Source organism: Chelonoidis abingdonii, chromosome 5 (assembly GCF_003597395.2).
Source record: "Chelonoidis abingdonii isolate Lonesome George chromosome 5, CheloAbing_2.0, whole genome shotgun sequence".
NCBI lineage: Eukaryota > Metazoa > Chordata > Testudines > Testudinidae > Chelonoidis > Chelonoidis abingdonii.
Window position 1 is genome coordinate 92,245,993 of NC_133773.1, and position 12,842 is coordinate 92,258,834.

General features: G+C 42.3%; 1 protein-coding gene across 1 annotated transcript; it reads right to left on the bottom strand.

Annotated features, from left to right (window-relative positions):
- Nucleotides 1–297: 297 nt before the first annotated feature.
- Nucleotides 298–12,272, bottom strand: TMEM165 (transmembrane protein 165). Its single transcript, XM_032782510.2, has 6 exons — nucleotides 11,894–12,272; nucleotides 8,127–8,352; nucleotides 7,293–7,468; nucleotides 6,187–6,369; nucleotides 3,073–3,178; nucleotides 298–1,230 (listed from the first exon to the last, which is right to left on the bottom strand). Exons 2-6 carry the CDS (start codon nucleotides 8,200–8,202, stop codon nucleotides 1,154–1,156), a joined length of 618 nt encoding a protein of 205 aa, XP_032638401.2. The 5' UTR covers nucleotides 8,203–8,352; nucleotides 11,894–12,272; the 3' UTR covers nucleotides 298–1,153.
- Nucleotides 12,273–12,842: the final 570 nt, after the last annotated feature.

Genomic DNA, 12,842 nt, shown 5'->3' on the forward strand with positions numbered 1-12,842 from the left:
AGTCTGCTACTTCACGTATGTCAGCTTAAAACACTGCATTATACGCCACGCTCCTGGTGTGAATTCAGAAGCCAACTCCACATTGGCGGAGTGCTTACAGATATATTCCGGTAATGAAGCTGTGCAAAGTTGTCATGACATCTTATCACTCCAGCCACAAAAATCAACATAGCTTCCCTTTTCAACTGTACCTGGATAAGAAGCGAGCCTCTCCCTCAGTGCATAAAAGAAGCCATTACATTGCTCTCTGCTAAGGGAATTAAATGAACCACCATCAAAAAAGAAGTTGAAAGTAACTAAAATGGAGACACCACTGTTTTATTTACATTCCCCCATTACACTATTAAAGAAAATATGAACACTGCTTAATCTGTAAAAATTGCATTATTGTTCAAATTTGGGAATGCAGCATTGTCAAATATTGACCATTTTATTACTATGATGTATATTTATAAGTTTTCAACTTAATACAAAAAAGAACTGGTTAAATAAAGAAAATCAGATCTAGCCAGATTGTCTGTTGTTGAAAACAGTACATCGTGAGTCAGCACTTTTGTTGACTTCATACCAAAGACCCCTGATTAAAATATTTGCTTTTTAAAATTAATTCTGAACATTTCAATAGGTGGCTCAGTCACTTAATGGCATAGGAGCTGCCCTCAGGTTTCTTAGGCTACTAGGGTATCCTGGAAGTGAAGTGTGAAAGACAATGATTTTTTCCCTCATACTTACTATTGGGAAATTTGTAAAATCATAATGCCTGTTGGCAAGGCGGCTGCTCATTTAGCCAGATGGATAAGTTTTAGAAGAGACAGCAATAGTGATCATGTGGAATAGAGGAAGGAAGCCTCATGTCTGTGGATGCAGATCCTCAAAAACCATCTGATCAGGTTCAGCAAGCAAGAGAGCCACTCAGATCCCAGGAGGCACCCAGCCACCACTTAAATACACCTTGCAAACCAGACAGGAAGCAGATCTTCATGGCACAAGGTCCATGAATGTGCCAAACTCACAAATCATTGCTACAGAAGTGCAGTATCTCATTTTCAGTGCTCGTTTAGCAACAATACCTGTACATTATATACAGCAACACCCAAGGACAAGCTTGTTCCTCCCAATCCTTGCTCTTTAAAGACAATGAAAAAAAACCTTGTTAAAAACCAGACTCTGGGCTTATAAATAGTGCAGAGAATGCAAATGCCAAGAAAACAATGCCTCCTATGATTGTCACTGAAAGACAAAAAAGAAAAAAAAAAGTTAGATGTTGTACAGGTAAAAATAGTTTTAAAACAAGTTAAATGCGCTTCTACCATGCCTCATGAGGGGTCCATTTTCATGGATGTGACTTCCACACTAACATGCACAGTTCAGAGGTTACTTAAATTGCCTGCGCTGGAAGTTATTTCTGGCTCATGCAGCACCCTGCCCAGGTCTGTCTACTGTCATCCTCCTGGCTCGCTGCACAGATGTAAATAAGGATAAATTTTGACCCTTAAAATGAAACTTGGTTTTAACTCTATTATACATAAACCAGAATAAAACGCAGCCTGCTCCCCCAGAATTGGGAAGTTTTGGCTGACAAAAGAACAAAAAACCTACTTTACATTAAGGCAAAGGTGCAGTCACAAAGAGCAAATGTTGATGAGTACTGCTAGCACAGTTCTCCATAGTGTGAAAATCTGACTTTAGAAACATTACAGCTCCATCTCCAGTGACCAGAGAGATTGTATCATGATGCTTCTCAGCAACATCTTAAGTCACTATTTGCTGATGAGATACTAACATTTCCTTGGCCAGTGTAATCAGGGGACTATCTATGTTTCATGAATAGTATTTACTTTTAAAATGTGTGCACGCTATTGCTGCAGAAATGAATTTTCTTGATGTGTCTTGTACCTTTTCTGGGGGCAAGAAAATAAGACTATTACATTTGGACAAGCTGTGGCCTGCCTCCAAGATGGGCGTATCCCTGTTGCTCAGAATATTATAAAAACACTCGCTATGCACAGCAGATACTCTGAAAAGCAGTTGTTCCACATGTACAATAGCTCTAAAAAAGGTAGAGACAACTGGGATTTTCTGATAGCCTAACCCCCTTAACCCCTCTCCTCTGAAAGACCTAGCCTAAACTCCTATAGGGTAGAATCCCTGCTGCTGTCTGCCAGACAGCATACTTTGCGTTTCTTAGGTGCTTAAGATTTTCTTCCACCATCATACCCCAGGAGCTAAATTATGTGCCTCATCTTAATTTACTTTTAAACCCAATATTGGAATTCAGTACCCACCTGAAACTCAAATCACAGTAAGAAAAGACTTGCTACATTACGAAACATGATTATGATTGAGCTCCTGGACTAAGCTCCTCCATAGCACCAACCAGCACTAAGTTACAAGGAACACACAATCTTAGCTTGGCTGGTTCTACTTGTGGTGGCATGTAGGCTATGCGTCACTACATGCTACGTGAAAAGCAGCCTGCGTCCACACTGTGGTGTGTAGCTCCACATGTTGGGGATAGATTCCGGCAACAGGGAGGCAATGTGAAAATAGCAGCATAGATGGGGGAGGACCTGCTTGGGTGAGTAGAGCACAATGCAGGGTATATACTGCATGGTTCAAGTGTGCCTTCACTTTACTCACCTAAGCCATGCTTCGCCATCTACAGTGCTATACATACCCATGCAGGGGGGAGGGGATGGGACACAATATGTATGTACTCTACCTGCCGCTGGAAGAAGTGTGCGGGGTAGGCATACCTTGAGAGCTCTCCTCTGCAGGAGTGCACTGATATGAAGGGCAGAGGATCAAGTCTTCACAGGAAGGGTGCAAGGTGGAAGTGACAAGTGCTAAAGGGAGCTATAAAAGCCTCTAGTGAGTTTGGCAGTGTGACAATCAAAAATTAACTTAAACACACCATTTTAAGCTCCTTCACATACCTTCTTTAGCATTAAAAACACTGCCTTTAACTGCACCTCAAGTGCACATACCATCATTTTCGTTCTGATGGTCACTGAAGCCAGCTATCGTTGTACAGAGTATTGCTTTTTTCAGTTAGAATGAGATGTCACTTACCAGTCCTAACAGAAATTTTTTGTGCTATCATCCTTCCTCCAATAACTGCTAACCCAGTGCATAGACAGTGTCCTACTGTTCCTCCCACTGCCACGCCATAGGGATCCTATGCAAACACACAAGATCAACATTAGCACAGTTGAAAACCTACAAGGCTCAAACAGCAGTTTACCAGGAAAAAATTATGCTTTCCTAGTTTGCTGCAAGGCAAGGTAACCCCCAGAGAATATCATCAACCCTTCTGAGGGGTTTTGCATGGCCTAATAGCAGTTGTTTCCTGCAACACTGAGGAACAATCACAACAGAAAAAGACTTAAAATCTGATAAATCATTAGCAACCTATTAAACTACTTAAAGATGGTTGAAAAGTGCCATAACACAGACCTAGGATTCACTTTGTTTACCTACCACTGAAAAGCAGCCAACTCTAGGGTGGGAGGCAAAGCAAAACTGCACAGTTAGAAGAACACTAACTCAAAAGTTAAATGTCAAAAACTGTAAGAAGAGGACCTTTTGGTAATCAGAGCACATGCTAGTTACCAGAAGTATTCTGTCAAGGTCCATGAGGCCAATGCACCTTCGCTAAAAAGGCCACCCAAAGAAGCATGAAATCAGAGGAACGAGGACGGAAATATAGGTACCAAATTTTAGCCTGGATGGAAACTGTTATTCTATTCTAGGTTTACCAGCAGTCACAACTGTAACATCACTGGATGAAATTTTCAACTGCATATATTTACTTATCCAATACTTAAATGGATAGCTAAGATTTACCTACAAACCACTTTACAAAGTTGAAGTCTTTAGAGTTGCTATTTTTGTTAAAAAAGTTACTGGAAGGGTAAATAAAAAGACAAGAGACAATTGCTCTGCTATAGAGAACTAAATACGGTGGTAAGTGTTACACAGCTTCTCAAGGTATCCTCTTCTTCTGTCTTACCTTCTTACAGTAGTTGGGATATAACTAACAATCCTAGACTGTTTTAACACCAAAGATGACTTGGGAAAATCTTCAAAAGGCAAAAGTAGCAGCTGGGTACCTAGTTGTCATTTGTACTTTTGAAACTTTTTGTACCTCTTCTAGGAAGGAAAGGTGTTAGACTCTCAACAGAAGGAAAAAGAAATGACAGTACTTCTTCCCTACAAGGAATGCATGGGGGAGGGTCTCTAGAAAGCAAAGAGAAGAAAAAGTCTATTCAGGGAATCTTCAGACCCAGAAGGGGAGTAAATTGGGACTGGCTGGGAAAGGAGACTAGGACAAGGATCCATGAAGATGCAGAACACAACTGATGGGACAGGGAGCCCAGAGTGGCGGAGCTAGGCAAGGGAGAACTGGATTGGGATGAGGAGCCATGGGTGCAGACGAAACAAGACAGGGAAAGGTTGGAGGGGACAAGGCAAAAAGGGGTCACATCTGAGGGGGGAAGGAATGGGCAGAAGGGATTGTGCTCACTACAGCACACTCCCCTCCACAGACAGAAATGGAACCCAAAATTCCTGAGTCTCACCAGTCCCGTGCTGTCAGCAAATCTGTGAAACCCTCTGGCAAAATGTGCTTCATATGCAGCAAGTGCTGGTACACAGAAGATGACAACCTACTATTGCTATCAGTTATTCTGCTAGCTGAAGTGGCAGAGGTTTGTGTGGAGAATCTAAATGCTCCAACCCTGCTGATGACCCACATGGGTGTCAATGTCATGTCAAAAACAATGGAATTGTTTTTTTTTCCAGTTTGTTTTTAAAACCTAGGAAATTGAACATAAAAATGACATTTGCAATACACTAAAAGTTCCAGAGTTGAACATTCAAAAGTTAGGAATGTCAAACTTCAGGTTGCCCAAGAGACCTTAATTCAGCTTCCTGGTGCGTATGCATTATTATGTAACTACATAGATAATCAGTCTAATTATATGATCACAGGATGCCTGCCTCTTTCAGTTCTCAAAATTGATAGGGTTCACTTAATGAGCAGCTACCCAATATTTTGTTTTCTCCTCATTGTTCAAATACTATCTGAACACTCCACACTATTCAAACCCTGGTCTGATGACAGAATTATTAATTTTTTCACGTGCTTTTCTATCCTACTCATCACTACGGTATCCGAGTCATTCGCAAACATGAACTGACTTACCCTCACAACATCTCTGTGGGGTGAGGAACTATGAGGCAGAGTGTGTGTAAGGTCAAAAGTATCCACTAATTTGGGGTGTCCAACTTGAGACTTCCCAAGACCTGATTAAACTTAGCAATATATAGCTAAAATAATTTAATTAAATACTATCGTAATGCATATGCACAAAGAGATCAAATTAAGGTTGCACACACACAACGTTTTTTGTGGTAGTTCCTACTTTCTGCGTGCTTGATTTTGCAAGCATAATGCTTGGGTGTGTAACATATTATAGAAAAGAGCAATGCAGCATGCATGCATCTATCCAGAAAGATTATCCTTCCCCCTCCATTTCCAGCACATCAGAAGCTTAAGTGTATTCCCCTTCTCAGTGTCTTCCTTGCTTTAGCAGCACCGTTGATGTCAATCAATATAAAAAGTATTTTAATGCTTGTTTTTCAGAGCAGCTTACAATTAATAGTGACACACATAAGATAATGCATTTTGGATTCTAAGAATCCAATCAGCTTTTAACAGTTTTGAGGACTGATCAAATTACAAGTTCCTCTTTAAAGCTATAAATAGTTTTAATAGCAATATCTGCTTAGCCTGACATTTTCAGAAAGGTTTCTTAAATAATGGTTATTGCATGGAACAAAGTGACACTCTCTTATTCTGTACAGCTGAGGAGAGAAAACAGCTTTTTCCAGAAATGACACGCAGTCCCAATATATGCACTTAACAATATGACTATCTTTAGAGGAAGACTGTAACAGCAGTAACACATCAGGTATCGAGGGTGCACAGAAATAACCACACTGCCTTCAGATTCACGCCTCCATATACCCAGTTAATGTTGGGAGCGTATCTAATACTCTACAAAGGAGAATCTGAGAATTTGATGTACTGACGAAGGATACACCATCTCTCTCTCTATTTCATCTGCTGCCAATATTAAAAAACATGACAAAAGAAAGACATTTTGTATCCATCACACTCACCTCTCTTGCTGCCAGGACTATTGTTGTCAATTGAGAGCGATCACCCCATTCTGCTACAAATGTTAAAGTAAAAGCTTGAACAAAAATTGGAGAAATAAAATGCAGCCACTTCTTCTGAGGTATATTTGTGCCTGTCCCTGTTTCCACATCTCCTGGCCCATTTAATAGTTTCGTTCTCTGGAACTGGAAACAAGAAGCCCTTCAGAAGAACTGAAATATTATCCAAATATCCCAATACAAATACTGATCAAATATAAACCCAATAATTTAATACCCAGAACAGTCAGACGTTGAACAATAAACTTAACTGTTGAATATTTAAGGTTACCTACAATTTACATACCTACTCTTACCCTTTTCCTCCAAGTAACTGTCTACCTCAAAGCTGTACAACTAGACATTTAGACAATCCAAATATTTAGCTCCTACTATAAAAGTGCAAAGTAGGCAGAAACAAAAGCAAGAAAAATTGTTTATTTTAGAAAGTGATACATGATGAGCTGTTATGCTATTTTTAATTATACTGAGAAGAAACTGAATGCATTATTATGGTGATAAACAGTGGTGGCTCTTGAGCTGGGAGAAGGGAAGAGAGTAAAATTAGTGACAAGAATAATAAATGAAATTGTATTAACTGTATTCCTTACAGCTGCAGTATTCTGCTTAGGTTATGTCCACAAGGACACCTGCAGCAACACTAGCTTCAGTATTACTCTACCTAAATGTTATAAATAAAAGCAGCAGCAATGGCAGCTGTCAACATTCTGGCTGGTAAATCCCCAGGTGAAAGATGCATAGAATTCATGCCTGAAATATGAAGAGGCAGTTCACTTCTCTCTCCCACCTCAAAATGCAGCCATACAGCTGAGAATTACAGCCAGCTGTTAAAACAGTCTCCAGGAAATTAGCAGGAGGCATTCTGTTATGTGGTCCCATGGTGAAGAGAGGCATTTCTGTCTGTTTTCATGTTATAGTTAACCACACATTTTTTTGCATCAGACTCCTATTACACATTAATACAGCTGAGCAACACTCTTCCTTAATTGTGCAACCTAACTGGCCTAAGTGTTTCATCAGTCATCACTTCTAGGTACTTTATGACTTACTTCTTCATCTTTTTTCTTGATTTCTGCTTGAACTTCCTCCAGCTCCTCCTGACCCTCATCTGGGCTCATCTTCAAGCCTTCCCGAAGCATTCGGATGCCAAAAATTGCAAACAGTGCAGTTGACGCATAGTATGTGTACACTCGGGGGATAACTGTGGTGGCATAGCCAAATAAAACTGAAAGAAAATAAGTTACGTTATGTGTTAAATAATACAAAGATGAGCACTGATGATATTAGTATTTGTAAGTGCTGCTCCTTAGCAAAGTTCACTGTTCAGAGACCTATTACAAAACATTCACTTTGTTTTCCTGTATTCTGAGGTATAGAGCATCGCATTGGTGGCCATGGTAAACTGTTGTGATAGTAGCCTTTGGAGGTGCTCTAACTTATACTGAGGGCAGTGCCACCCTAGAATCCTAGAGGTGTCTAAAGCTACCTTACCCTCCCAGACCCTGGCTACTTTTTCTGTGTATTGCACAGAAAAAGCATCACAGAACCTGGCCCTTAATCTCATTTACATTTATGTAGCGGTATGTAAGCAAAAGTCCAAGACAGCCCAATTTATATCAATATACGTTATCTCTGAATGCCCTCTGTCTTCAACTAATGAATGAAGTTATATGATCCCATTGCATTTACTTGGAAAGGCATAACATTTATATGATAAGAGACTACAAAAAAAAAGCTAGTAGCCCTTAAAGCTATATAGAAAAGAATCACTAACAAATCCTGCATACCTGCTGCATTTTCACTTTGGTTAAGATTTAAGGATGACAGACTACATGCATACATTTAACCAGTGAATTCTGAGAAAGGTAGCAAAGAGTTCTAACCTGATAAGCATGTCATCAGTCCTAAAGCAAGCATGGCACCAGCCATTACAGTCAAACGATTATAACGCATTGCCATGATGGCTGCAATAAAGAAGGTCTTATCCCCCAGCTCTGACACAATGATGACCGATATGGCAGCCACAAAAGCATGAATAAACCCCAAATTAGTTTTATCAGCAGATTCTTCACTGATAAGATGAACTGGAGGAACTGGTGTGGGCCATTTCTGCAAAAGAAGAAAATGATTGCTTAAAGTTGAACATTTAACTCCCAAAAGAATGCAACTCTAGTTTTCTCCTATTGCAAACCATTACAGTTTAATACTTTATTAGAATATTTTCAAGCAGGATTATTGAAGTTTTCCTTCAATCAGAATATTTTAACTACTACTGACTGCCACCTATCGGGGACTATAGTGATCAGTCATTAACCTATGATATCCTGCTATGATTAATAATGAAATATCTTTGTACAGATTATATTACTTAGGTATAGCGATAACTATCATAGTAAATGGAAGGTACATTCAAGTCACTGCAATACTGCAATTTACAATACATGACTCTATTATTCTGGCAGATCAGTGAAGCAAGCAGTTTTCAGGTTACTGTATTACATCTTAAAAAAAAGAATGAGGAGTACTTGTGGCACCTTAGAGACTAACAAATTTATTTGAGCATAAACTTTCGTGGGCTAAAACCCTGCATCTGATGAAGTGGGTTTTAGCCCACGAAAGCTTATGCTCAAATAAATTTGTTAGTCTCTAAGGTGCCACCAGTACTCCTTGTTCTTTTCACTGATACAGACTAACACGGCTACCACTCTGAAACCTGTATTACGTCTAATACTTAAGCCAAAATTAAGTGTTCATAATATCTTGGCACAAGTGTAAAGCTTCTGAACGTTTAAGCACGATCAAGTGTAGCTTTCTTCTCTTTCTTCCAAAATTCTGTTATCTAAGCCACAGTGAAATTTGATACAAGTGTTATTTTACTGCCATCTTAAGTGCACTGTCTTATTTTTGAAAAGCATAAAGAGGTTTCTAGTGAACTCATGCTCATTTATCTCCCTTGTGAAGATCACTTGGGATTTCACTAAAAAAAGAAGTCTGAATTTTGCAAAAAGAAAGATATAGAGCCAGAACATAGGCATTAAAACATACAGTGAAGTAAATATAAAGCTGTTCACATTTCAGCAAAAAGCTGGTTAGAAGTGTCAGTTTTAATGTATCAATCGTGACAGACTACCCTACATTTAATAAATAAAAGTGGTTAATCTTCATCTTTTCCAGAACCAAGTCTGTCTAATCTCCCTTAAAATCCTGCATACAGCCAGTTACACTTAAAGCTCATGCTTCACACTACAGGGACTAAAAAGCACACATTACCGATACTTTCACCAACTCGTTGGCAGCTAGAATTAGCCAGCTGAACCAAGAACAGTGAAGTTATCTAAACAAGTTAGAATATTACAACATTTAGACATTAATCCTAATTTTCAGAATTTAAAGATACTAAAAGCTTATCATGAGTTTCAATTTAAGGCAAAATATTCTTTCCTTTGGTTTATGTCAAGAACACTTGGAGAAGTCAGTTCCCCATTCACTAGCATGTAAGCAAACACGCTGTCAACAGATTAATGTTTTCAGACTTATCTTATTTTTTGTGGTCAAATTTTGCTGTTCATTTGATCAAATGCCAAATCCCCAGTTTAATGTCCCATTTTCAGTAGACAAATTTTCTAGCAAATTAAATTCCACCCTATATTTATCTCTCCGCCCCAGCCTGCAGGCTCCTTTGTTACATCCCATGATCATCCATTCTGGAGTTTCAGCCACCACTTGTCAATTCTTACAGTAAGAGCTATAGCAGAAATAGTCTCAACTCTCAAGTGAACTACGGTACCTAATTCTTCAGAGAGATGCATTAACAGATTGAACTTGAAAATCAAGATTAAGGAGTCAAGTTTTGTAGGCTAAAGGTTCTAGTTTCTTGCATACTGTTTCTCTTAGCATTCTGTACGTGCCTCTGCCTGTCAGCCCCACATACCAATGAATATGAAGTCAGTAACTGGAGGTGGAGACAAGGAGCAAAGTGAAATTTTTCTAGAGTTAAGGAAAATGTTTACCAGCAACATACTTAGCATTATTTAGATTGATAGAATGTCCAAAATATGCTAGACACTTCCTAAACACAGCCCTATTCTGTGCCCTCAAGACAGTCCAGTACAAGGTACTTAGGAAGATTTTCAGAGGCACAAATGGGAGTTAGGTGCCTAACTGCTCTTTGTGCCATTAAAAGTCTCCCCTTTCAGAAGTAAATATTGACAAACCTAACAATTGATATCCCTGTACAGATTCAGGTTTTTCCTAATAACAGATTAACTTTACCTCAATAACCTATTCTTTCTTAGGCTCCAAGATTCCCATAAGAGTTGTTTAACAAACAAACAAACAAAAAACACTGCTTTTCAGACAGACGGAAATTACCACCTTTCCATTTCTGAAAGCACTACTTTATAGTCAGAGACTTGATAAGTCTGGGAAAAAATAAGAGGGCAGATGATTGAGATAAAAAGCCATGAGCAGAATTCTGGGTCTAAAGTGACTCCTCAACAAGCTCTAGATGAAATCTTCATTAGCTCTTACAGGCCTTTGGCCAAAGTTAAATAGTTGGGGGGAGGGGGTTGGCTTTAAACTTCTATTAGGCTAGGAATACAGTAAAGGCAATATTTTTTCATTCATGTTTCATTCCTCACTAGCACTTATCCCTGTCTTCCCAATCTCATCGCCTCTATCCACTTTGCTGTGTTAACTGTTTTCCTCTTGTAGTTTGGCCTTGCTCCTTCCCTTCTGCTCTGCATTTTAGCCTACACAGCTCATTTTCTCTCTACTTCTCTTTTTCTTCTGCCCTCACAGTGTCAAGTATGGAATTATTACAGGACTTCTACAGTTCCTCCTAAAGCATATGGTCAAAGTGTTGCAGCAGCATTCCCCTAACATGTGACCCCACTAACTAAGGATTAATATGCTTGATTAATTGATGGCCAGTATTAAATGATCCCATACACTTGGGGAAAACATGACACTTTTCAATAGTTAAAAACACTAGTATGTTTGCATGAAAGACTTCCCCTTTGTTGTTCATTTGTAGCCATTAGAGCTTTGCTTCAACATACATGCTGGGATCTAGTTAACCAGATTATCCCTTCAGGAAGGTGAGCCAAAGTCATTCTTTATTGAGACAGGAACAAAATCCACTTTTAATTCAGTTCTGTGAACAGGGTATCAATTTAAGATTGCACATGCCTCTCTATCCACTGCTGGACTCCCCACTGCTGTCAATGGGAGGTTTGCAGAAAGGCCAAGGGAGTACAATCTTTTACGCTGCAATTAAGTTTAATTACGCGCTACTAGTAAGTTATTATATAAATCAAGGTTAACTTGGCAGCCATGTGGGCTGAACACCTTTTCTTCTAGACTAAAGCTTGGATTCTGCAGGCCCACCCTAGGTCACATACCCAGGAGCGCTCAACAGGCGGGACAGGCTGGAGACACCCGACACTCAACCCAGGCGGGGTGTCTGCCCCCGCCGCAGCCCGCCCACCCCGACCTCATCCGCCCCGTGCCGGGCGCTGGGCGACAGGCGGCTCCGCCCCGCGCAGGATGTTGCCACAGGGCTCCGGCCGCTGTGCACTCGTGGGGACGGAGGTGAAGGGGCGGGGAACACCCCCCAGCACCACACACACACACCCTGTCCCCGCCTCACCTCGGCCCGGCCCGGATCTAGCCCCTGCACCGCGGGCTGCGGCTGCTGCTGCTGTGGCGGCGCCGGCGGCTCCTTGTTCCTGCCAGTCTCTTCCTCCAGGGCGGCGCGCAGCCCGGCGGGCGCGGCCACCAGGGAGCATCAGGAGCAGCAGCGCGGCGGCCCGGCAGACGCTTGGCCCCGCACTGCCTGCGGGCCCTGCCGGCCGCCCTCCGGCCCTCATCCCGGCCTGCGACTCGCGGAGCGGCCCCGGCTCGACCCGACCCCACCCCACAGGGAGACCTAGCGGCGCCGCGCCATGGCCGCTCCCGGGGGAGGATGGGCCGATCCCCGCAGCCGCCTCAACAGTCTCCCGCACCGGCCGCCACCGAGTCCCAGCGCGCGGGTGCGGGGCAGGGCAGGAAGCAATCACTCAGGAGCGCCGCCTCCAGCGCGCAGAGCAACCGAACCCGCGCCCACCAGCCCGCCCTGCTTCCCGCAGCCTCGCCCCTGATTGGCTGCGATCGCCACCACGACTTGCATGCGTAACAGCGCGGAACTGACATATTAGGCTGAGCCACGCCGATGCCCTCCCAGACTGAGGGGGAACCGGCGTTGTCTGGGACGTGAAATCTTATGACACGCCGCTGTCCCGCCCCCTTCCTCCAGCGCCTGCCTATGGAAGCTTTACGTGTCCTTCCCGTGATCCTGCTGCCTAGCAACGCGCTGCCCGGCCTCTGTGCCCTGTGCGAAGGGAGGGGAAGAGGGAGGGGCGAAAGGCCAAGGCTTTCGAGCGCCGGACCCCGCAGCCTGGCGCATAACAGCCCCTCTACCTGGCTGGAGTCTGCGCAGAGAGCAGCGCGGGCCCTGCGGGAGTCACCCCCGGGAGGCCGAGGGAAGAACCCAGCTTTGCAGAGAGTTTTGAATCCGGGGGGGTGACGCCCAAGGTCAAGGCAGCTCATGGCCCCGCTGT